The sequence below is a fragment of the Apus apus genome, chromosome 6, assembly GCF_020740795.1.
Source record: "Apus apus isolate bApuApu2 chromosome 6, bApuApu2.pri.cur, whole genome shotgun sequence".
In the NCBI taxonomy this organism is placed as follows: domain Eukaryota; kingdom Metazoa; phylum Chordata; class Aves; order Apodiformes; family Apodidae; genus Apus; species Apus apus.
In genome coordinates, this window is record NC_067287.1 from 32,933,291 (window position 1) to 32,959,153 (window position 25,863).

The window sequence follows — 25,863 nt, forward strand, 5'->3', positions numbered from 1 at the left end:
TAAGTGCCTGGTCTTTTTTTGAGAATTAGGAGTTTGAGTCATTGCAAGTCCTTTAACACCCAAGCAGAGATTAGCTCGAATGAGGTATGAGAGGTGCCAGGAGGTAAACCCCTGAAGTATGTGGTGGTTTTGTCAAACACAATGGCTCTGTGTGGGAGAAAAGATGGGTAAAAGGATCACCATCCAGAACTCAAGGGTGCAGGGTAAGCCACAGCCCTGCTTAAAGAGAGTAAGTAATCCTGTAGCCTCTACACAACATCTCCTCCTCAGGTGCACAGCACACAAACTGTGCAGCACAGGCTTTTGGAGAGCCCCTGTAGCACCATCCCAGCTAGTTTTTAAGAGAACTTGGCCTGCATGAGAGCTTCTCAGGTTTTGCTCCATGGACTGGTCTGCTAAGAGCAGTGGGAAAACCGCATAAAATTAACATTTGGGAGACACAGGGTTTGACAGAATTGCAAGGGTGAAGGCAAAGGGTTGAGAACTCTCATGGTCAGAGGATTAACTGCACTCAGAACTGAAACTTCACTCCTTTCTAGTCCCCTTTGAATCACATCAGCCCCTTTCCATTATAAAGGAAAAGTTTCCATACAATCTGCATATCACATCAAGTGCTTGGTCACTGCACAACCAGGGAGCACTGTTGGGAGCCATTTCAGAAGCCTCAGTGGTGCTTGGAGAGCCAGGGAAGAGGAATGTGCTGACAAATCACATGCTGAACTCAATAGACTGGGGGACTTCATAAAGAATCCAGAACAACTGTGCTGCATTTCGCAGAGGATGACATTAGGTTAGATAACAGTACAGTTGACCATTTATCTACCACAAAGGAAAGCAGGAGCAGTGCCAAGAAACTGTTCTCCCTTTGAGATGAATTTCTCCACACATTGCTGCCCACAGGTATTACAGAATTGATTTAGTAGACAGGCATCAAAGAGCTATTTTCTAAATGGCAAAACAATGCTCAACAGTGCAAGCTTAGTTAACTGCTTCACTAAGCCCCACTCTCATTATTAATTCATGCATGCCTTTTTTTAGTGCCACATGGAAACAATCACTTCTAGAAGATACAAACTAAAACCTGTTTTTCTTTCCTGAATCCAAATCTCTTTGATACCAATGCATGTTCTCCTTGCTAACAGAAGAGATGTTGGAACCGTCTTTTCTTCCTGCTTTACAAAATTAGCCATGGAAAGAAAGATGTTATATGACAATCAGACTAATTACAGTCTCCTGAAGAAGAGAGCATCCCACTAGATCAGTGCTACATCTAGGTATTAATGCTTCAGGGAACAAATAGGGTATTTGCCTCAGTGCATTTAGAACCAATATGTATCTTTCATTTTTCCTGGATTATCTATGTTTGTATAAATAGAGACACCATGAGACATAACAGAGCTGTCAGCCTGTTAAATAATTGCCTTTACTCTGCACTGTATCAGAAACAGGCAGGTTCTCACAAACTTCACTTCAGCTTGTCAAACAAGGTAGAATCCGTCTTCTTGACTACTACAGCCAATGAATGACCTGATACGCTAAGCCATGAGGCCTAACGCCTGTTACCAAAAGTTTCATCTGAATGCAATACCCAGACATTATTAACATGAATCTACCTCCATTCTTCAATAATTCAGCTATAGCATTTGTTCCAAACACCTTCTAGAGGAATAGCCAAGTACAATCTCTGTGTCTAGTAGTAGTAATTTAGTTCAGTTATTAGCAGGTTACTATGATTAAGAAATTGAAACCATGAGCCAGATTCTGCCCTAAGCATGTATAGGCAAATACCCAACAGCATACATAATTCAAAAATAATTACTTCCCCCCCAGAAAAACAAAAAATGTTATTTGGAGCTGTATTTATTCTCTCCCAAGACAAGAGAGCTGTATCTCCCTAGAACAGAGTGAGCTTTGCAGAATGCTTTCCCTTTCTGTGCCCTCATTTTATTTAAGACCTTATGAATGGCTTTAAACAGCTAATTACCAAAATAGCAAAATGATAGCATAAAATGCTGAACTGGCATAGTTACAAATGAAAAAAGTCTTGTATTTGCATTTCCTCTAACAGTGACACCCAGTGCATAACCTATGCATTTTATAGGATATATTTTTAAGATTTGGATGCTAGTACGTAGATTATGACAAGAAAGGAAAATCAGATAAAAAAAAATATTAGTATAACTAGCCACTTATTAGCAAATCTTTGCTTTTGCACTTCTAATTTTTGTTACAAGTTCAGCCTCCTAAATCAAAGGGAAAAACAGGAAAAAAACCTCTGAGCTATATAGGCTGTACCTTTTGACACAAGATGAGCTGCATTGTGTCTGACAAAAGTGTATATGTGAAAAAGATATTACTGGTACAGCACAATTTATTTTAAGTGATGACATTTTCACAAGTTCTCACTAAGAAGTATGTACAGATCGTATCTCCAACTCCACCTTTCACTTTTGGAGTCAGAGTTCAGTCAATTATTCCAGTTTAGATACACATAAATTCAGAAAAGTATCAATTAAGCTTGTAAAAAATGTTTTAAAAGGCAAGTTTTTGAAGAATTTCAAACTCTTAAAGCAAGGACATTACACGTCACTTTGGTAAGAAAAAGACTAAGGAAAAGGAAAAGAAACGTGTATCTTAACACAGTTAAACCAGAATTTTCTACTTCAGCAAAAGTAAAATAATGCAACAGAAAAGCTTAATTAGAAGTTGTTTTTTTTTAATGCAAATAAACTGGAAAGAGAAGAAAGGAACAGCAGCAACCATTCAGAACTACAATATGCATACATGTAGCTTCCTCTGACTTATGACCAAAGGAACATCCTTTCATGTACCTAAAGATTTGATTTCACAAAACATTTTCCTGAGTGCCATATTTTGGATGGTCTTTGCAATTTTCCAACAGCTTTACAAGAAAAAGTCCTACAAAACAAAGTACTCATGGTGATTCCCATCAAGGTATGGCTGGCACACATCCAAATGTATTTCACACAGAGTAATAAATCTCATCTTTAATTAGACATTCATCAAGTTAACTAGCAATATACCTATCTACATCATACACTAGTAACATCTCACATGAAGAATTTATTAGCTGATAAATCTCAAATGATATGCCTGCCCATCTGCCATGCAAATCATTTCACATTCTGTAAATTAGGCTGTATAAAGTTTAATAGGGTAGAAACCAAAAAGCTCAAGACTCCTTCAATACTGTTCCCATTCTCAAGTCAGTAGAGTTTTACGGATAAGCCGTGTGTGTATATTCTTGAAAGGAGCTCCTTAGGTTTTGCAGATGCAACAAAAAGTTATTCTAGTAAATATCACTGTTAACTTGCCTAGAATATTCTTTACAGCAGGCAATAGATAAGTTTATTTCTGCAATACCTTTCCAAAGATAAGGTAGATAAAATAGCCAACAGGAAATTACTCACCTATTCTCATGTTAAAAGGAAGAAGAGAAAAATTCAGCTTATCTGTGCAGACCCAACATGAACCCTTTTGGAGAAAGTTTCCAAAGTGTACTCCACATTTGTAGCTATGCATCCTCTAAAGACAGACTGTAATAATTTCTTTCCTGAACAATTAGATCTGCTCTTTCTGTTTTCAAAATATAAATAAATACATTCACGCTTGCATACAAATGCATGCAAACACAGACATAAAGCAGGACTAGCAGCTCCCTTGTCCCACCAACAGAAGACAACTTGGTCCTTGCCAAATTCAGGTAGCAACCCTTCAACTGTCCTGTTGGCACACCTGAAAAGGTACCTCCAGAGGCCAATGAGAACATAATTGCACAAAAACCACGTAAAAAGACATATTCTGTTACCAATCCAAAATAAGGACTTGGTCACTGAGTACTAGTTTTCTATATGACCCCATATTTTCAAACTCCAGAAGTATTTGGAACACATAAAACCTCTTTGTGGAGGATTTACAAAAGAATTAAAGTAATTCATTTTTGTGTCAAGTCAGACTAACTGAATACAGAAATATTTGTCATAAAAAATCCACCCATTTTTCCTCCCAAATTTGCTCTTTAAAATATTCTTATTTAAAAAAAACCGTACAAACAGCAGCTTTTTTGAGGTGGAGGCAAAGGAGGAGATTCAGGAGAAGAAGAAATATAAAACACTTGTCATCTCTGGAATGTAGCATAAGTTTACAATAAAAGTCAAGATCACACTGTAGCTAGTCTATTCACATAAAAGAACCTATAGCCTTTGATTGCCTTTTTTATGTCAGACCCTGCCCATTAAATGCATCTGTCTACACTTTCATAAAGAAGACCCATAAAAAGCCATTGCAAAGAAATGTTATTGCTAAAACTTATGATTTATGACAGGCTATTACTTCAACATGTTCCATTTAGTTTTATGAATACTATCTACATCTCATGAGCTGATAATGTGGCACCAATTACCAAACTTATGAACTGCTATTGTATGGCAAAAAAAACCCCAAAACATTAGAATATTCAGATTCCCGCATACAACAGCAGCTTTGGCATTAAACTTTGTGCCATACATAAACTAAGGCTGATACTTATTCTGGGATGAAGGAGGACCATTGGGGTGTTAAAAAGAATTAACCAAATTCAACTGCAATTTACACTCTCCAAAACCTCTCTGAAGTGCACTGGATTTCACATGTTCTAATTAAGTTCTAAATTTAGCCCAAACTAGACATTTAGTAGACAAAGTAGACATACCTACATTTTTAGCACTACTTTGAGACACTTAAAAAGTTTCACTCTTTTATTCCTAGAAGATTGGGATTACATCATTCCATATTTAGAAATGACTGTCTAGGAGGAACAGTAGTTTTCTTACACGAGGCAAAAGCCAACAAATATTAGATAATTTTTATTTATTTATATGCATCAGTTCTTATACTAATCATTTTGAATGGGAAGCCACAGAACCAGTAAAATGTGCTAAACTCATCTGGGAGAGGCACCTTCATTCACTAAAAAAATAAACAAAAATGCAATAGTTAATGCTTTCTATATTGTGTATACACATTACCTGAACAATCACATATACATTATCAATACCCTTATAATGAGACAAAATTTAGATGACAATATAGCATTTACAAAAATCTCTTACAGGAGAACTGCATTAATATACCTACTTAAGAGAGAATGAAATTACCAAGACGTACACTTATTTCAAGATGAACAGACTTCCCCCATCTGCACTACAAACTTTTCACACCACAACATTTCAAAGTGAGCATGATACCACAACCCACTTTAAAGGAAGAAGGAAAAAAAAAAAAAAAGAAGGAGACTATTCAGAAACCATGATCCAAACCTGGATCACATACAAAAGCAAGTGTTGGTACTGTGATACATTCATAAGTGTTCTCACAATCTGTCATAACAATAAAGCAGAACATACCTAACATAGTTTTTCCAATTTGTTTTTGTAGAAGAAAAGATATCCTTAAAAAAAAAAATCTATATACTGCACTCATTGATCAAGTAATGGAAAACAGTTTTTGTACAGTTTGTATGTACATCTAATACTTCTGCAATGAAATTTTTCTCTGTAACACATGTAGTTGGTAGTCTAACCAACCTGTACTGAAGGAAAGAGAAATTGGCATGAACAATAAGTAATTTTCACTTATTCTTGACTATTGCTTAAATGAAGTTTGTGCTTTTTCTGGGATATGAGAATGGAAATGTTATGCGAGTAAAATAAACTGATGACAGTATTCTTAATTCTTCTGGTTGCTTGAACTCTGAATAATTTTTAAGAATCCCCAATAATTATGTCTGTGCATTTCATTCTGTCTGAACGCTTGTATTATGGTATGTTTTTATCTTTAGGGTAAGGAGAACCGCACAAAAAATCAACTGCACAAAGCAAATGTCCGTGAATACACTGGAATTCCAAGAACTTAGGTGAGGTCAAAGAAGTGAAAACAGAAAAGAATTAATCCAGATCCCTCAAATGATCCCAGATACCTGTGGATACAACTTCTCAATTTGACCATAAAGGCAGAAGGCAGACACTGGCAAGGACAAAGAGAATTACTGAAAAAGCATTCTGGTGCTCGGCGTGCAAGTCAAAACACTGAGGAAATGCCCCATAAAAGCTACTCGTCTGTTTCTGAAACAGGCCAAGGTTCAAACATTAGAAGGAGTCATTAGAAAAAAAAGTGAGAAAATTATCTGGTCACCTAGACAAAACAAAATCTACAAACCCCAAGCTTATTTACCAGTTGTGGTAAATCACTCCACAATTACAGAATATTGAAATGGTCTCTCAAATTATTAGCAAGAAGTTAGGTAAAACTATTAAAGCAGCTGGAAAGTACAGATCTCTTGATAGAAGCATTATAAATACCTACACAAGAAAAGACATCAGTGTTTTAAAAAGTGCACGGACTATGGATTTTAGCTTATTTCCTCAGCCTACATTATGCTACTGGGGTATCAAAGAATCTTTCATCCAGTTTTGCAGGCTGTTAAGTGTCTTTTCCTTTTTTGACCAAGCTACGTCTGCTGATATTCTGGATTACTTATATCAATTCCTTCGGCTTTAACAAATAAATGTACCAGACATGCAAAGACGAAGTGATCCTATTATTTTGTGTCAATATAAGGTATGGCAGATTCCTTTTATTTTCAGCTTTGATATTGTTACTGAAGTAGAAATTCTTGCTACATGAACACAACATTTCCATTTACTCCAACCGAGTTCACATCTAGCTATTAGGACAGAGGCTAAAGCTGTGTGGATCACACTTAGGGTTCGTTAGAAGAAAACATGAAAAATTAAGAAATTACACCTATTGAGTATTTTCTACATTACAAACAAATGGGGAAAATAGCAACAAGTCTGTCAGTAAAAAAAGCTGCATCTCTAATGCTCCATCTAAAAGGCTTGCTCAGAACTAGACTACAAAAAAAGAATAAACAAGTCAGAAAAGCAACATCAGTAACTCTGAATATTTCAGTTTTATATTCTTTTGAAAAGCATACCATTTCAGATTGCTATAATTTCAGAATAGCTTCTTAAAGCCGAGATATTCTGCTGCATGAGATGCTTCAAGTATATAAAACAGTTTTCTAAAATAGCTTCTCCAAGTATAAGAATCAATTAATATATATAGTACGTACAGAAATCACTAACTCTTCAGAAGCTCTAAAATCCTCCAGCACATCCTTTAGTGTGTGCAGTAAAAAAAAGCGTGTGTTATATAAATATATATATATACACACACCCCAATAAAGGAAGAATTACAAAATTCAATATAAGCCTTGCAATCTAGAAAGGTCTAAAACTAACAATCAAGAATGCTTTGCTCTAGACTTCTTAGTAAAGGCTGCCAGCTTTAATTTAGTTAATTAGGTATGATTATTCCTAAGTACTTCCTTGTGTAATTCTTGATATTCCAAAGAATTCATACAGAATATCTATGCTTCCCACAGAACATAAGCTAAATTACTTACCTTTCTTTCTGCTAAAAGCACGATTCATGTTGAAAAATCTATCCAGTCAACTATGTTTCTGGGTTTGGGTTTTTTCCTAAAATTTAACCTGCAGAACAAAACAGATAAGAAAACAGAAAAGACCATTATTACATTTGCAGTTAGCTCATTATCTTCAAGTGAAAGACTGCAAATTATTTGAAGTATTCTGAAATATTTCAGAAAAAAAAAAAAGGGAGATGTGCTTCGCTGAGGAAGAAATTGCTGAATTGAGAAGGTTTATGTTCAAATGCCCAGTGGAACTTAGTACAAAATGACATGACAAAGTTTTCTATTAAGTTCTTCTCAATGAGATTTCAGGAGACACAGAGCAGATGGTAATATATGCATCCACAAGAAGGCAAATACTACACACAAAAAGGCTGGAAAGAAAGCTTTAAGATGAAAGCTGATTGCAAGACTCCATAAAAACATTCTGTTCAGATTTGCACTACCCTGTTTTGTGTCATTTAGGCTTTCAGATTATTTCAAGCTATACTTTCATCTTCATGTGAGCTTGGGGGAAAAAAAAAGTCACAGGGATTCAATATTGAAAAAAAATGCCTTCTATCAGTGTAACTACCTCATTGCTCTGATTACATGGGGCAGTACAGTAGTTTGTTTTCTTCACTTGAAAATATGGATACATGCTTAAATTCTTATCTTAATTTTTGATTCACAATATTATCTTAGAATTTCACTCTTTACAATGTTTGCAGACAAGTAAAATCCAAATTATCCCACACTGTTCAAAATCAAACTGTTTTGAAAAGATATTCCTTTGTCAACCATATCTAAAATACTTTAAACAATTTTTTCCATTCTGTTCAGATCTTCCAGCCAAAAGCTGCAGCAGTGCCCTTTCTTTCTTTCTCTACTCTCAAAGTAATCCAGTCAAAATGGAGGGGGGGGGGGGGGGGGGCGGGGAAGGAGGGGGGGGGGGGAAATTTCACAGAATCCTAGAATCACAGAATCCTAGGGGTTGGAAGGGACCTCAAAAGATCATCTAGTCCAACCCCCCAATAAGAAAATAAGAAAAATGAAAGTAACTCAAAGCACTTAGTATCATATCTTTGAAATCAGAACAAGTACCTTTGCTTTAAATACAGTTAAAACAGTATTTCAAATGTCAGCATCAAGATGGTTGACATTAATTTAGATACTTTATGCAACTTATGAACACTTTTTGTGGTGCTTGCTCCTTTTTCTCAAATAATTATTTTCAATACCAATTACAGCAATTGTATCCCAATTTCAGTATAAATAGTTGGTATTTTTCAGATTAAAACATGTGGGCAATTACAGCTAAAACATACCTCCACTTTATTTTCAGTCACCAATGTGGTAGGACTTCTTTTCCATACAATCCTGTGAGTATGAAGTTGTTAATCTCTGTTTACCTAAACCAGTGTAGTACACTAGATGTGCCATCAACTAACATTTGCTCTTTAAAATACATGTACCAGATAATTTTTCTTTTACAGATTTTACCAAGTATTTATGAAGGGAGGAAGCAATGAAATAAGCGAAGTCAGCAGGTTACACTTGACATCTAGTTATTTTGATACAAAGTCAAGAAACAACAAACCTACAGAAGCCTTACAGAGACCCGCTGGTCACCTTCACTCCCACCAGTGCCACACAGAAAGCTGTGGGTACACAGAACTCAAGAGAAACCAGAACACACCCATAAGAGCTCTAAAGTCATAGGAGTTATTTCAGGAGCATCCCTGGAACAGGCAATGGTGTTAGTGGGGTAAGTTCAGTCCATAATAGCTCACCCATCAAGGAGTTTCACCAAAAGCTGCCAAGGCCTGAGAAATTCTTGCGAGGAAGGCCCAGAGTAGGCCTTTCAGCAGTGTAAATTATGACAATCAATTCCATTTCCATGAAGTAACAAGCAGTGAAGAGAACATTAGAATTTCAGCTTTTCAAGCAACTGACAAATGTGTTTAGCTTAAGAGGTTTGTTTCCACCAGGACCACAGGCAGCCTTATATGTACAGCATAGCTGTGAAGGACCAGACTTTACCTCACACGAAGACAATATGCCTTTCAGGTCAGCAGTCATAACTGATTTAAAATGGCTGCCCTGTCTGCTCGCCACCAGCCGCCAGGCAGGAGAAAAGGCGGGAAAACTGCAACAGCATTGCAAACAGCGAGCCTGTCCAGGGAAGGCGAAGCAAGACTGGAAAAAAGTCCCTGCCAATCAAGCAGGGAAGGCCCAAGAACTACAGACTGGCCAGCTGGGGACGAGGGAGCGAGATCCCGAGACTCAAAAAGAAACTGCCTGCTTGCTGCTCCCTGCTGCTCTTTGGATGGACACTGAACCTGCTGCTGCTTGCCTTTTGGGGGTTTGCCTGCTCTTTGGGGGTTCCTGCCTGCCTGAGGTACCTGCTCACCTGCAGTCCCTGCCCGCCTGCCTGAGGTACCCGCCCGTGGTACCTGCCTGCCCGCCACCAACCACCTGCGGTGAGACTTCTTCCTGTCACCCATGGGTTCTAAGACCGAGTTGCAGGGGAAGTCATCCACACCTAATATACAAATACCTAGACCACCTCAGGAATTAAGTAAGGAATTGCATTTTGATATCGTTCCCTCCATAAGGCGGTCCTGCCCTGGCTTACCTCCACACAAACCGCGACAGGCGTCGGGCATATCCCTCCTTCCTCTTCCCCTCTTAGATAATAATAAGAGTTAATCTTGGTGTGTGAATAGTAAGATGTACTCATATACGAGTATTAGTACAAGTATTTGGTGTTTCAAAGACACTATCTCTCCTGAACCCTTCCTCCCCTAAACTGTGCTAAACTCCTGTTTTAATCAACTGTTTTAATTCGTTAAACTATAAATTTGCAGTCAGTGCATATTTGTGGGTGTGGTAGGAGGCATGATTCAGTATTCCACCCTAAGAGTCAGCTTGTGGAGGCTGCTCCTCTGAGAGAGGCGAGCACCACGTGCAGACCTCTTGGTTCCAATAACAAATTTTTCCAATAAGGAAGGTGAACCATGTTTTAACATCCTCACAAATTGTGCCAGTTCGTGACAATAGCCATGGCAGAGCTTTTTGGTCACGGTGTTCACCTTCTTCACGAACTGTTACAGGCAGTGAAGCAAGCAGTTTGAGTAAAAGAGCATGATTTCCCTCCTCTACACCTCTCACACTTTTCCTGCACAGCACTAGATCAATCACTTCAGTTCTTCCCCAAGCTGGGATCACATCTCCTTTTTTGGAACCCTTATTTATTTTCAATTGTGTACGCTTGTCCTCACGCAAGAAACTAAGTAACATACTTGAGATGGTTTACTGAGTAGAGGATGGCCTAAATGGAGACTATGCATACACATTGTGAAACTGTTGGCTGGCCACATTCAAGGGATTGAATTGTATTTTGTTTACAATTCAGTGCAACTAAGTATTTTAACTGTTTTTTTCTGATGTATGCAAAAGACATAAGTTATGGTTAGATGGACCTGTGATATCTTTGCTCACAATATTCCAACAAACAAACGAAACCACTAGAAGCAAGCAAGCTGTTCTCTGATCATAGAGACTAGACAGGTTTTCTGGTAGAATATTATTTTGTTTCTGACAAAGCTTAACACACAAAGCTGCTGGAAGATTCTGAGTTCGAAAACAGTCAGTTTGCAATTAAGACAAAGGGAAAGTAAGTCAGTAAATCCCATTATGGTACATGGAGCTTCCTGCAGGAATGGCTTGTTCAGAAAGGGGAAAGCAGTCGTAACAATCAGAGACATTAGAGAAAAGGAATGTGGACCAAAACATTCCGTTACTCATAACTTAGGACAACACACCTATGTAAAGAATGTTCCTTCACCTTACTCAGAGTTTTCTTCAGCTTTGTCCAGAAACTGAACCTTACTAGCAAATACAAACCCCCATGTAATTTCACAAAGTGGTTAATTGACAAAAAGTATGAAGTATTGTGACAGGCATAAAATAGAGGAAAAAAATTAGTAATACCAGGTTATTTCTTTGAGAGCACAGAGAAAAGAGAGGCAGAAAAGAGAGAAAAGACTTAGAATACTTTTATTAAACTAACAATAATAATAATAATAAACCCCCACCTTACAGCCAAGCATCCTGGGGAGGGGATGTACCACATTATCACTCTGGACAGTGTCATGGGCCTGTGGCACAAGGAGTATTTAAGCTGCCATATCAAACCTTACACAGTAACGGGGGGGGAAAAACAACACCTTTATCTCCTTTTCCCTTTCTCTTCACTGTCATTAAGCCCTGCTCATAGCAAGGTTCTTGTCACAGTAAGGATGAACCTGCAATATGGCAGGAGTTGCAACGATAGCAGTGGATTTGGTGACACTTGCAGGCATTTGGAATGGTGAGTGCCAAAGTGGTAAGATTTGGAGCTGAAGTCATCACCTCTGTAATTACTTTTTAACACTAACGATCGTATCGATTTCAGCAAAAGAAGCCAAGCAAAGGAACTAGAGTGGCAGTCTTCCAGCACAGGCAACTGCAGTCCTTCCTGGCTGCTGAAACAACACTAAAGCTTTCATCACAGACACCTTTAAATGCTTGCTGGGATCTTCAGAAATGTTGTGTTTCGACATATTTTCTAAATTTAGAGCTGTCTCACACAAGCAAAAATGGGGGGTACTTAGGAAGGGGATGAAACAAGCCACCAGTGTAACTGGTCTACTTCTTTCTTATTTCCACTTAAATATTGGGTATGCCGCAGGATTTATTTGAGGTTCCCCCCCAGCCAGCCCCTTTGAATGGCATGGGCTAAAAAAATTACCTGGGCTGAGCCTTGCTTTTTGTACTTCTTTTTCATTCCACAAACAATTCTTCTAACAAAACCTCCCTAAAAACCCCAACTTGCATCCAAGTTTCCACACAAAAGCAAATTCAGCTTCAAAAGACCTGAAGATTCAGACTTATTCTCCCTCTCAGATCCCAGCCTTTCAAGCTTACTGTATAATACTTCTAAAAGAGTGAAGCACAAAATGTCTTAAACCCTGTTTTCTAAAGGGCTGCAGCACAAAGGAATGTGTGACTCATTGACTTACAATGCAACTTAAGACTGATAGTTACTTCTGAAGGTAAGACGAGAAACTTGGGAATATACTAACAGCTTTAAAATTCTATCACTCAGTTAGATCAAAACACCATTAAAATCTTGTCCTGATATGACATAATGAAGGAAAATCCCTATTACAATAACACAAAAAGTGATCCACAAAACCAAATACCCTATCATGATGTATTCCCCTTCCCTTTGTATAACAAGTAACCAAAACACTAACTTGCCACAACCCTTTCTCCTCTGAAACAGTAAAACCTAATAAAAGGATTTTGACAAGTAAATGAACAAAATCCCATGCAAACTCAAACCTGGAGTCACATGCAGCCTTCCTTAATGTTCAAGAAACAAGTAGCTCCCGTCTTCCCAAACTTGCTACATTATTCAAGAAAAATCTATACTCCTGTTTTGTTCCCTATGATAGAATAATCATCAACTGGGTACAAAAAGAGCTTCCTTTTTCCTCAAATCCACAAGCTCCGGTGCACAGTGAAACATGGTGAAGGATTTCAGTCATGTCAGCCTAATTTTTACTCTGCTGTACAAGAACTTACAGATGTCAGATGCTTAGAGCCAGCAGAAAGGCTTTATACGAATTTTCTCTCAAAGAACTCGTGCACTCTCATCTGCTTCCAAAACACAGATGGCAAGCATCTTGCAGACAAGAGGGTCCGTATTTGACATCCCATTAGCCATTTGATCATTTACATGGAACCTGAACAAGATTTTTGCCTGCCTCACTGCTTTTGGATGGATGATGGAGAGCTTGAGGAGCTTCATTAGCATTCTGTTTTTAACAGCAACAGAGTGAGATTCAGAGATGGGGTCCACCATGAATAGGTAAAGATGGAACAGCTCTCAAAAATAAGAGTTCTGGTAGAAGGGATACTGAGCTCTTGAGCTTATAGTTGGAGGGAGCAGAGATGAAAATCAAAATTGCTAATTAGCAGTTATGTTGAAAACTGAATTCATAAAGCATTCTTTCAACCAGAAGAAAAAATAATGTGTCAAATTACTTACATACCTTGATAAACTGGAAAGTAACTGAAGAAAAAGTATTGCTGTAAGCTGGGAGTAACAGAGACATGAAGTACCACATGTATTTGTGGAAAGAAGTTTCCAATCACTTTACCAAACCTCAATGCTCCTTTTTCTTCACTTTGTTTATGACTGTGAGCATGGAAGCTCTAATTTGCTTCTATACTACTTATATTTAAATATTTTTTGAATTGCATTGTACAAATGATCATGCAAAATTAATGTCATATTTCCATTTCATCCCAGAATGTGTATCTCTGCTAACACAATTTTCCGAAGTATACCTTGCTGGTCACAACTGAGTGTTACTTAAGAAAACAGAAGTTTAGCTTTTTGTGTTTAACCTTCCAGAAATTATCCTTTAATATAACCAGACTCTGACTTCTTAACAAAAGCACAAGAACCATTAATACAACAAAGATATTTAAACTCCATTAAAATTAGATGCAACAAGATGAGAATATAATTAGTATAAGAGCCTAATTAAAATATTATTCTCACTTTGTAGCTCCTTCAAAAGGAAAATATTGCTGAAACTGTCAGGATAAGAACACTATTCAAGCACTAAAACCTCAACAAGCTGTCACTGAAACCTGAATGGATTTAGCACACAGACTAGAATCTACACCAGTTAGTAGTTATTCAGTTTTCAAACGTCACTGGAATCAAGCCCAGTGAGAAAAAAAGTATTCTGCAGTCTTTTAATTTACAATAGGAATACACAATCAAACAGTAGCAGTTAATAAGTAGCCAAATGAACCAACCTCTGAATTTCTTTCAAATTGGCTAGAAAGTTTCATAAACCATCCCTACGGCCCCTTGTCCGGAGCATGGGGAATTAAGAAGTCAGAACTAATAAGCCAGATTATTATTTCTTTTATTTTTAATGTCAAAGTAATGTTAGAGCTAAAATTGGTACAACAAAGGACAGTAATTGCTTGTTAATACTGGGGAAGGTGCTTCCTCTCCCATAAAGCTACTTAGCATTTCTGAAATCTTTCCACAAAGGATGTAGAAGCTTCACTGACATTAGGTAAAGTTTGCAAGTACCCCCATGGGAACATCATGGTGCTATCTTGTAGATGCATAAATTAAGACAGAGACTCAATACCTGGCCTCCCAATGTCACTGAAATAATTGACATATGCAGTAAAATCCAAGACTTGCAAATTTCACATTCCTATTTAAGGATTTCTCTAATCTGAAAATATTTTCTAGCAGCTATTCAGGTATTCTTGACAATTTTTTTACAGCAAGCTTAGATAGTTTCCCTTACATTTACAGTTAGCACAATATTGCTACAGAACCAGAATGTAACTTTTCAAACAGAAGATCTCACTGCTATTTCATTAACTGATAGGTAAGTGGAGGTTTCAAAGCAGAAAGGGAGAAGAAAAGTGGAACTACAAACAGGACAGTGTGCCAACTTCCACTAATTTTATAGCCCCATTTCTCATGTTATGGCCAATAACATAGCTAGGATTAAGAAAAGGGAGCAGATGACACCCTGACCCATACCCCTCCTGCCCCAAGTAAGGATTACTGTGCCCACGGTAATACTGGGAATCATTCAATTTGTACATATTCAAGGCACTCACTAGGGATTCCAGTGAAGCTCTATAGTAAGCTCACTCACCTCACCATGCTTTTGGGATCCTTCACAAAACAAAGTATTCTGTCTTTCAAATGGTCCTAGCTGGCCATCCAAGCTTAATGAATCCTTTTGATATTAACGGCATCTCATTTTTCTTGCTGTTGCTCTAGACAGTTGCTCTAGAACCTAGACAGATCACTTGAGCAAGTTCTTTGTCAAATGATATGCTTACTTTTAATTTACAACATTTCCATCCAAAGAGTTTCTCCTCCAACAGGAATACCAGGAGGAGAAATTCACCACCATACCTTGAGTTATGCTCAATTATCTGAATTAGGAAGTCATCATACCTTTATCATGCAATTTTCTTCAGTTATTTGTTGCTATTTTGCACTCAGTATTGTGAAATTTTGGTTTAATTTTGCTTGTATTGCTATTTCATGATACCTAGGGGATATCCTGTCTTCAAATACTTTGCCACTGTATTATTCAAAATATGACCAGTTTTAAAATCTTGCAGGACTGGTCTGAACACATGTTACAAATACAGGTCTGCATTGTTACTTAGCTTCCTGTCAAAAGGATTTTTTTTTTTTCTTCAGTTTTCTTTTCCCTTTTTTGGGGGGTTAAAGCAAAAGGAAGCAAATGCACACACAAAAGCCAGTAAAACTTTCTGTGCATCCTCCCTAGGTTGCTTTGCATGTGATACACATTTTTGCCCTGAATTCTCATCCACGTATCACATTCAAATCTATCCAACAACTCATATTAATTGGTTTTACACACCTGCATCCTGGCACTGTGCCCATGGTCTACTGCACTGAATAAATTAGTTCACATGAAACCAAACCTTTGCTTTGCTGAGGGTGATGGATAACCTCACTTGTGTCATTTATATCTATTGATTAGTCCTTTTTGAGAATTCTCCATTACAGTATGTTTATCAAAATGATACAAAGTGATCGGTCAATGCATTAGAATATCTGCACTTTTCATCCCAAAATAAATTTATTTCTTTTTTTAACCCATGCAAAAAATCACATTTAATACCTCTTTTTACTTGTCTGCATTGTACCAATTTCAAATCGGTACTTTTTCAAGACTCAGAGTCAGTAAACAGATTGTATACAACTTCATTGGTGATAAAAGTAAAGTTGCTAACAAGTGCTGCTACTTCCCCTCTCTTGAAAAAAAGTTAATTTTGTGAACTATTCAACAGATTGCTAGCCACCCAAAATCTGTGCATCTTCCTCTTCAGCTAGAGTTATTGAGCTGCATTTCTGCTCTTGAAAAGATATCTACTCAGTAGCATCAAAATTTAAGCACAAAATATCACTATAAATGCCAAGAGCATATCTCAAATACTCTGTGACATCCACCACTAAACTCAATGCTAGATTTTAGTGCAGTCAAAGCTATATAACAATGCAACCTGGTGACATTTCCAAATACAAAGTCAGTTATATCATTCTACTTGTCAAGGGCTGTTTTTAGGAGCTACTTCCCAGGCCAAAGAAATAAAGAAACAGAAACTTGCCTTTAAATTTGTGACAAATTACTAGTCACACTCAAGGTTAAAATACTGAGGTTTATCTTGTACTTATCATGAAGCCATACCTGTACAATTAGCACTGCTTATCTGATTAACAGAAATCCACTAACCTGCAGTAAATGATTTCCCTAAGCTCCACAGCATTTGAGTTATTAGAACAATAGCTATCTTAGATAGTTGTTCTTAAATATCCATACAGCTGGCATTATCATTGTATTTGACACCTTCTCTAATCACATAATAAGGGCTTGACAACTTCATAAGCCAGAGTTGCATTTTTATAGATGGGAGAACAGAGATACAGAAACTGATGTTCAGATTTCTCCCATCATTTACCACTAAAGCATGGAATACACTGGAGAGACAATATTTTAAATAATACATTAAGAAGTGTATTATTTTAAAGCAAACACCCGGAAACATGTTCTGTGTTTTGAGAGAACACGCATAAAGTAAAAAAATAAATAATCACAGGTGTAGAAGAATATTTGGATACCAGTTTTAATTTTGAGTAACTCAGATGTGGAAAAAACTCAGTCATAAGCCTGGCAGTTTTAGATGAACCCTCCTGCTCAGGAATCAGCTGAAACATTGTAAGAATGACAATGCACAAAATATGCAGTGCCTGCGTGATAAAAAGTTGCAAAGCACTGAGGTGTGTAATTTATTCAAAGGTATCAGAGCACTCCTCATAGATCATGGTAACAACACCCAGCCCCTGAGGGCTGTCACCTCAGCCTGGAGCTGCTGACAGGACTAATGCCAAAGGCAGAGGGGCAGTCGAGCATATACGCTTCTTAAGAGCCTTACATATTTATGTCCCAGTATGGCATAGTAAACACATGATAACGGACATGCTTGAGAGTTACTTTTAGGGCAAGAAGTCAGCTAAGATTATTAAATTCATCCAGAAAAACAAAACATTCTTGAAGAGGAATGGATGAAGGTAGCATGGAGAAGTGGAGCTGTGAGACAATCCCTGCTTGCCACCATGAACACCAGATCAGCAGAAAATAAAAAAAAAGTTTAAAATATGGTAGGATAATCTTCATATTTCTGATTTGTTGAAATTTCTATAAAAATGCTTTTATTTTAGGTGCCACAAACTTCATAGGAGGAACTTCTTCCCTTCTCAAAAAAATGCCCTATTGTTAAAAACAGTAATACAGCCTTTGTATTCTGTTATTCTGCATCATTGAAACACAACCTACTCAACTAAACGTGACATTTTTTAATTCTTTTTTTTTTTTTTTAAATAGACTGAAATTTAATTTTTTCTGTTTGTTAAAGCAGATTTTGTGTTGAATATAGGAAGAATCAATTACACATATTCAGCAATCTCCTGTGTTTGGATTTTTCATCTCCATCTCCAATAACAGAGTGTAAAAAAAAAAAAAAGTATTTTAAATAGTGAACATGGGTAGTGAGCCAACTAGGCAACTTTTTATTAAAAGCACATTTTTGAGCTGTCAAACTACAGACTTACACAAAACCCCTCAAAATGTTATGAACAAGGGTGTAATTTACAGCCAAAACAATATTTACGTGAAGTCACACATCTTTGCTCACATTGTTTTTCAAACACAAGCAAGACTACCTGTCCTTTTGCTTCCATTCTGGGAGCAATTAAAAGTGTCCCAATTACCAAATAAATCCATAAAATCCAGAAAATAAGTTGCCAGAACTTTGGAAATATCCTTTCCAATACACCTAGGACACCCTGAATACACTTTTGGTAGCTCGAGTCTTCCCACTTCTGTGGTACAACACAGTTAAAGTTGAGGATGAGAAGGAAGGGACAACTTAAGACAAAAAGTAATCCATATTGGGGGGAAAGGCAGTTTACTGCTTCTATATTTATGTTACTATTAATCTTTTTTTAATTTAGCTACTGTACTTCTGTCTGTAAAAGGCCAGAATCAAACAGGCTCATAACTCAGATTAACACGGTAAACAAATCTGTAAATTTTCCAGCACTGTAACTGAATTACAGGCAATGATTTACAAACACGAAACCAAATATATAAACAACTATAAAATAAATAAGCCATGAATTACTGTGTAGTACCTCCATTCTTAACAAGAACATTACATGTTTTCATGCTGAACCCATAAAGATTGAGATGTGAAACGTAATTCTTTCCCTGTCTCAACAGCAGTCAAAAAATACTGCAGTTGATCTTTTCACTCCAGGAGAACAAAAATCAGAAACCCCTTCATACTTCTTAGCAATGTTCAATTTAGGGAAAGAGAACTGAAAAATACAGTACATTACAAATGAAAATAAGAAGCAGCAACAGATCACATTTGGAAGTTCAGAAAGTAGCCTTTTTCAATTCCACGTATCATGTAACATGTCAGGTTAAAAAAATGGAATTACCTAATAAATATCTGCTACAAAAAGCCATTGTGCTTGCTACCACAGATGGATTGACTGCTTTTTAATTTAATGCTTTGCCATGTCATAGAAGTACGGGAAGAACAGACCTGCACTGAAATACAGGATTGAGGGTCTGAAAGAGGAGGACTGTAACTTCTCTGTCTACATCTCTACTATGAAGAATAAAACATACTACTGAGTTGTCTCACAAAACCATTTGAGGTGACTTCTGATACTTTGATTCATCTTTTTACTCACAGTGAAGCATACCTCTATAAATGGGGAACGTGATAGCCATGATCTATTCCTAACAAGGCCAGATGTCGTATTTTTGTAGTTAAGAAAGGAAGCAATTAGTTTTGAAGTGGAATTTCACTAGCAGAATATTATTAACCCAGTAAACATTTAGATAGTGAACAGGAAACTGCTGACACTGTTCCCAATTTTCTTCCAAACAGAGTTCAAGCAGTATTTGTGATTTCAGGGCCAACTGTGAAGAGTCATAAATGCAAGAAAAAATATCATTAAGGTATTGTTAGTTTGCTTTGTTAAACACAGATTACACTTACTCAGGCTGTTGAGTGAGACACTGTTCCATTCCTTGTCTCATGCATAAAGTCAACCAGGCTATTCTGTTAGATTACAGCAAATTGTCAAGACTGGAGCACTGATGCAGCAGGGCATCCAAGAACTTCATCAGCTCCATCAAGTAGGTTCTCTGGCTGCTGACACTTCTGAATGACAGAGCAGATCTTGGTATTAACAAACCCCTTTATTTTATAGGTGAGCTCTCAGTTCTTACAGTTAATTAAATTAACAGGGATAAAGCATCTAAAACTACATGTCTCAAATATACTTTAAACTAAAGGGTAATTTGAGTTTGACCTTCACATTATGCCAAAAGGCACTGCAATGCACCCATTTATTTTAATAACACTGCAAACAGTTTGAGATTAAAATGTTTTAAAATTATATAACTGCTTGACTTTCACAGAAGCTAAAGCCTAATGCTGAGCTAAAAATAAAAACAATGCAAGCTAAAAGCAAGTTTAAAAAAGGATAATTGCCTATAAAGAAGAATATAATCAGAAATGTGGCAGAATCTTCACCATTTGCAAACTTGCAGAAATTTAATGGTCCTCCAAAAAGGGGTAACTCTCTCCCAAATGGCAGGATGTCTGTAATATAGGTGATTCTTAAAATACAAGCTCAAGGTAATAGCTTGAAACTGACTTGAAAATAATTTTACATTTTGTACACATTTGGCTGAAGACTTGGTTGGCTCCTTGCCACTAACACAGGCAATAAAGAGAACCAAGCAAAAGCCCCAGTCTAGCTATTTGGGAGGGGAAGCAGAGATCCAGCAGCAGACAGGAGGTACGGGTGGCAGTTTGGCAGAAATAGTGAAGAAGAGAAACAGATCTTTAAGGAAGTAGATCATGGCCAACAATACCAAGCATACAGATTTCTACTGGCACACAGACACTTATGTCCCCTAAGAACAGGATCAACTTTTGAATCCAAAAAATCAACATACACAACAAAAACCAAACCAAGACAGACAAAAATCCCAATCAGGTGAACATCTTGCAATTAAGACTACATCTTACTGCTTTTCTTGTAAGCTTAAAGATCTATAGAAGAGTTTGCAAAATCCAGACTGTGTACATAATCCCACCTTCCTATACAAATATGGTTTTAATTGTTTTAAGGTAAAATAATTTTATTTATTAGTTATACATGGTTAATATTTCTTATTAAAATATACAGATGCAGATCTTCACCAATCAAGTAGTCATCAGCCTATGAGCTAATGTTTTGTACAGTTTTAACTTAAAAACATTAGAGTACAGCTACTTACAGAATCTACACGGTAGCTTCTGATTCTTTTAGAAACTTAACTAAGTTCCTGGAACTACTCTCCCCCTAGCTGGCTGAAAAGCACTTCACAGAGCCTTTAGCTCAGATGTTACTCTATCATCAGTCCCATAAATGGTTTTACATTTGATTTAAGGCACTCTTAGAGCAGCTGTGAGTCTCACTGCCTCCTGTCCCCAGATACCTACTTGCACTTAAGCTGCCCTTCTCCTGCTCCGTAACAGCCAGCACTCCTGCACAGTCAATTCTGCTGGGGAACAGAGGTGGAGGGAACCCTACTGTGTTGAAGTCTTCTACCATGTGACAACAAAAAGCAAGGACTGACAGTAAGCAGTAGGAAGCGGAAGAAGAGCAGGACCCTCTCTGCCGACTTCCACATTGGCTTGTACTGTGGTCCTGAACTGGAAACCACAGAATTAATGTACACAAGAAATCTTTCAGGAAATAACCATCTTTTCTTTGGTGAAGTAACAGTCACACTTCAGTGCACTGAGGGGCTGCACCAAAAATAATCAGGGAAGTCACAAATCCACTATGTTTGTCCTCAATCTGCTGCCTCCATACAGCACTGCATCAGCTCAGCGTGAGAAAACCATTTAGATGTTTACATGGAGACAAATGCTCTGTATACAAAAATTATTTTACATCACATTATTTTACAACATAATTCAGCATTAAGCTTACAAGAGCTGCAAAACCATCAGTAGATGCAAAAGTCAGAGCTCAGTAGCTTCCTCTAACTGCATGAAGACATTTTTATTATGCTCATTTATTTGAATAGGCCATTAAAATATAAATTCAAAGACACTGGGCAAACAAATATTACAGCAACTTTGATGGAACAAGGTTTCCTCAATGAAATGTTAAATGGCAATTCTGCATTAAGTGCAAGTGCTCTCTTAATCTTACTTAAGATTTTAACTTCATGTATATTGACAAAAGAGAACAGAAGGGGCATTATGTGTCCCACTGGTCCCTTCTGCAGGTCCCCAAAGAGTACTTAACATAAACACTAATTTATGGTAATACACTCTAGCATTTCAAGTATTTCAAATTCCACTTCAAGGCATTAGATCAACTGCTGTTTAAATTATGTGTAATTTAGCTGAATCATGACCCTCCACTGGAAAAATCTGCCTTATAGATCATGTCTTTAGGGAATCCAGTGCTCTAATGACAACTTACCACTGAGCTAATCAAGAATCAGAAAACAATGTTAAAATTAACTAAAGCAGAGGCACTAAAAAAATAATCAATTGTGTTATCCAGCTGAACCAGGTCATGGATTATAGAACCTCCTACTATTTACTACTGGAGCACATAACTGCTGCAATAAAAATAAATGTTCATCTTCTGCAAAGTAACAGAGGGAAGTCAAAACATTTATTTTAATTTCATTACCATAAAATTAGAACACATTCATCATTTTGGAGCTTTTAGCTGCCATCACTGGACAGCATCTGGTATTGAAAATGCCAGTGGTTAATGCTGATCCAAAGGACTTCTACTGTGCATGAGTCTATGGATTTTCTGGGTAATTTCTCCTATAACTTAGGAACATGATTGATTTACTAAAAAAAAGCAATGGAATAAGCTAAAACTACATACATCTTTAGAAGTTCAAGGATTTTATGTTCTTAAAATACAGGATTTTGCACATAAAAACAGTTTTGTCTTTTAATTCCAGAATTCTGAATAATGCATAAGCCCTGCTGAAAATCAGCAAAAGAATTTGTATCTAAGCATCTTAAATAAATCTCTTTCAAGTAAGTCTACATACACAAAATGATTTTGTGTTTTGGACTAGCCATCAGTCTTATCAACATTTTTTGCCAATGGGTCTGGCTTTGCCCCACCATGTAGAAGGAGAGACCCATTAGGTAGTCTTTTCAAGTGCAAAGATAAAAGGACAATCCAGTACATACATGGGAGAGATTTTTCAGTTGCTGTTGTTATAAGGATGAACTTGTCTCCTTACATTTATTCTCAGGCTACGAGATGCTTTTACAACTGGCAAAGTTTTTTTGCCTCAGCTCTCTAAAAAAAACCTCTCTACTCAACCAAAAAAACCCTCAAATATTTGCATAATCCTATTCTGCAAAGTAGTTCATAGCAACAATTTAAACAGCTTACCCTCCCGCATGCAAATGTTGTGCCAAGGTATAGAGCAGACACTAATTCTCACGTGGAACAGATTACTCATTTGTCAACATTTTTGAACCTTTGTCACTGCTGCTTTATAGTTTCTCATGTACTACACTAAAAAGAAACAATAACAGATATTAGTTGTGAACTAGTGTATTATCCAAACACGTTAGTTATTTTCCCAGTCTAAGAAATTTAGTAAGAACAGCATAATAGAAATATATTTCACACAATCTTTTTAGTAGAACTCTGCTGGAAAATTCTAAATCAGAAGGAAATTTTGGAAGCAACAGAACTGTGGCTGCAAAAAGGAATTCTGATTCCAAATACTTTCCGATAATTTCCTTACCCAGAACTGCGCTACACTGACAAAATAACCATCTAAGACACAGAATAATAGCTTGACCATGTATTCCACTAGACATGAGACATGCCAGGCATGCAGCATTAGTCCAAAATCCTGTTCCTTTAAGAATACTGTACTCCCAGAGATGGTAGGAATTCCTTCTGTATAAACGGTTCAACAAAAGGAAATTCAATCCACTCTCCTGCTGAACCCCAGGATCCAAGTAAGTCAGCTCCTGCTCTGGTCCTGGTTTTAGCAGAGAGTAGCATGTGACCTGGTTGCTGCTAAGTGACCAGGTCCCTGCTAAGTAATCACTCTGGCCTTCACTCCTTGATGTTCACCGTTTTAAGATATTCAGAGCACTCTTACCCTCTTCACTGAACTTTTGAATAAGACACACCAATTCAACTCTTGGTATCCTTGATGATTCACTCTGAGATGCTTAGTTAAACTATTCCCTACAATCCTCTTGGATTTGTTAACTTTCAGGAATTGAGATACCAAGAGCTAGAATTTTACCTAATCAGCAAGGGAATATTATTTCTGTGATCCATGAAATGAATAAATGACCCTACATCCACAATTTATAATTTTCATTTGTCTGTCTTTTGCAGCCTTAGTGTAAAACTCATTCCTGTGAGGAATTTATCATCTTTCTTGTTTCTATACTTCTGTTTCTCTGGTACAGTTGCTTTTTTTTTCCCCTTCACTTTAAGAACAAACAAAAAACTCACCAAATTATGCAGTCCTTCCTCACCTTACACTATTTCATCTATTGGCACATTGTTTTCATTAGTTCTCAACTGAGTTTCTACCTAATTAATTATGTTTTCCCTTTTTCTTAAGTCATTAGTCAAGGTGGCAAGTAAAACTAGGTGACAGCAATGCCTCTAGCACCTTATCTGACAACTCAGTCCAATTTGATTTATAATTTGGGTTAGTGTTTGGGTTTGGGTTTTTTTTGGTTTTTTTACAGTAAAGAAACACATCGCTCTTGCATTCAAGGACTTGAAATTAATTTTTCAATAAAAAATTGTAGAAGGACAATGTCAAAGACCAGCCAGCTACAGCACAGAGCTCTCAAAAAATAATTACAGCCTGATACTCACTCCATTACAATGAATAAATAGGTACCAACCACAGCTAGACCAATTTATTTGGGGATGACATCAGAACTCAAAACCTACTCACAAGGTACTCTGGAGAAGTTGGCATTGGTTATTACCCTGCTATCAGCTTTCTGCAGTCAGTTGGAGGTAACAGACCTAATGTCTGTTTGCATTTTTTGCTTCCGAAGAATGAACATGCTTCACACTTATTGCCATTACTTGTGGTTCTGAAGATACTACGGGTATGGTCTAGGGATTTATTCTTCAAGGTGAAATTGTAAATCAAGGTACAAAAGTTAAAATAAGTCAAACAAAATTCTTGATTATATAGAACTTCTAGGGTGTTCAGTCTTATCAGAGATTCAGCTAATTTACAAGGATGGCAACCTTTACATCTCCAAGATTCAGCAGCTATACTTGGGTTCATGTACTGTCAATTGTTTCTCAAGGGTGAAGTAGCTTTCTTGCTAGTTCACTGCCTTTTATTAAAGTTATTTGTGTTTGGTTTGCCTTTTCAACTAATCTATTTGCTTTCATATACTTAGTTTGCTTTAGCCTGTGTCTACTTACTTCTTTCAAGTCAAATATCAGTAACTGGCTCAGAAACTTTTGCAACAGGAATAGATTTTTCAGGGTTATTCAGCTGAGGGACTGTCACTTTCAAGACTACTAAAGTATTCTCTTATGTTTAAAATTATTATAAGCACTCCATTCCTTACCAGTCACATAATTCTTACTACTAGATCACTCTTCTATCTTCATAGAAACACAAGAAAAAACAGCAATGAAAGAGATGACAAACCTGATATTGACTGATTATCTGAACTATCTTTTTTTTTTTTGTTATCTCTAAGAATTGATACCATCAAACATGCACTCAATATTTATGAAAGTGAAATTCTGAATTTTGTTGATTTTGGTTTCCTAGCCAAGAAGCAGAATAGCATGGGAAGCAAAAAGGTTTCAGGACCCTGCATTTGGGGCTTACTTTTTCTGTTTATGCTACCACAGACTGAAGTCAGACTTAAAAAACCCAACTTATTATCTTTGAATACTAATATTCCAAATAATTTAATGTAGCAAGTTGCTGGTAGTACCAGTTATCTATGTACTCCAAAACAATTACCAGCCATTCAGTAACTAAACCCTTTAATCCTAAAGGGAGTATGTCCTTCAGACAGGCTGATTTGTATTGTTTGCCTATACCACACATTCATTACTGTTTTTTTTATCAAAAAGTTAGTAGAAAAACACCATTAGTTTCTCT

General features: G+C 36.9%; 1 protein-coding gene across 9 annotated transcripts in view; it reads right to left on the reverse strand.

Moving 5' to 3' along the window:
* GULP1 (GULP PTB domain containing engulfment adaptor 1) overlaps positions 1-25,863 on the reverse strand; it is a 145,661-nt gene that overhangs the window by 69,009 nt on the left and 50,789 nt on the right. For 6 of the 9 annotated variants that reach the window (XM_051623323.1, XM_051623317.1, XM_051623321.1 and 3 more), the window contains one exon: positions 7,469-7,556. In XM_051623323.1, the coding sequence (XP_051479283.1) occupies positions 7,469-7,496 (28 nt within the window). In that variant the 5' untranslated portion in view covers positions 7,497-7,556. Of the gene's footprint in view, positions 1-7,468; positions 7,557-8,802; positions 9,029-19,687; positions 19,853-25,863 lie in introns of those variants that run through there. The other 3 variants (XM_051623318.1, XM_051623326.1, XM_051623322.1) reach the window with 2 other exon arrangements.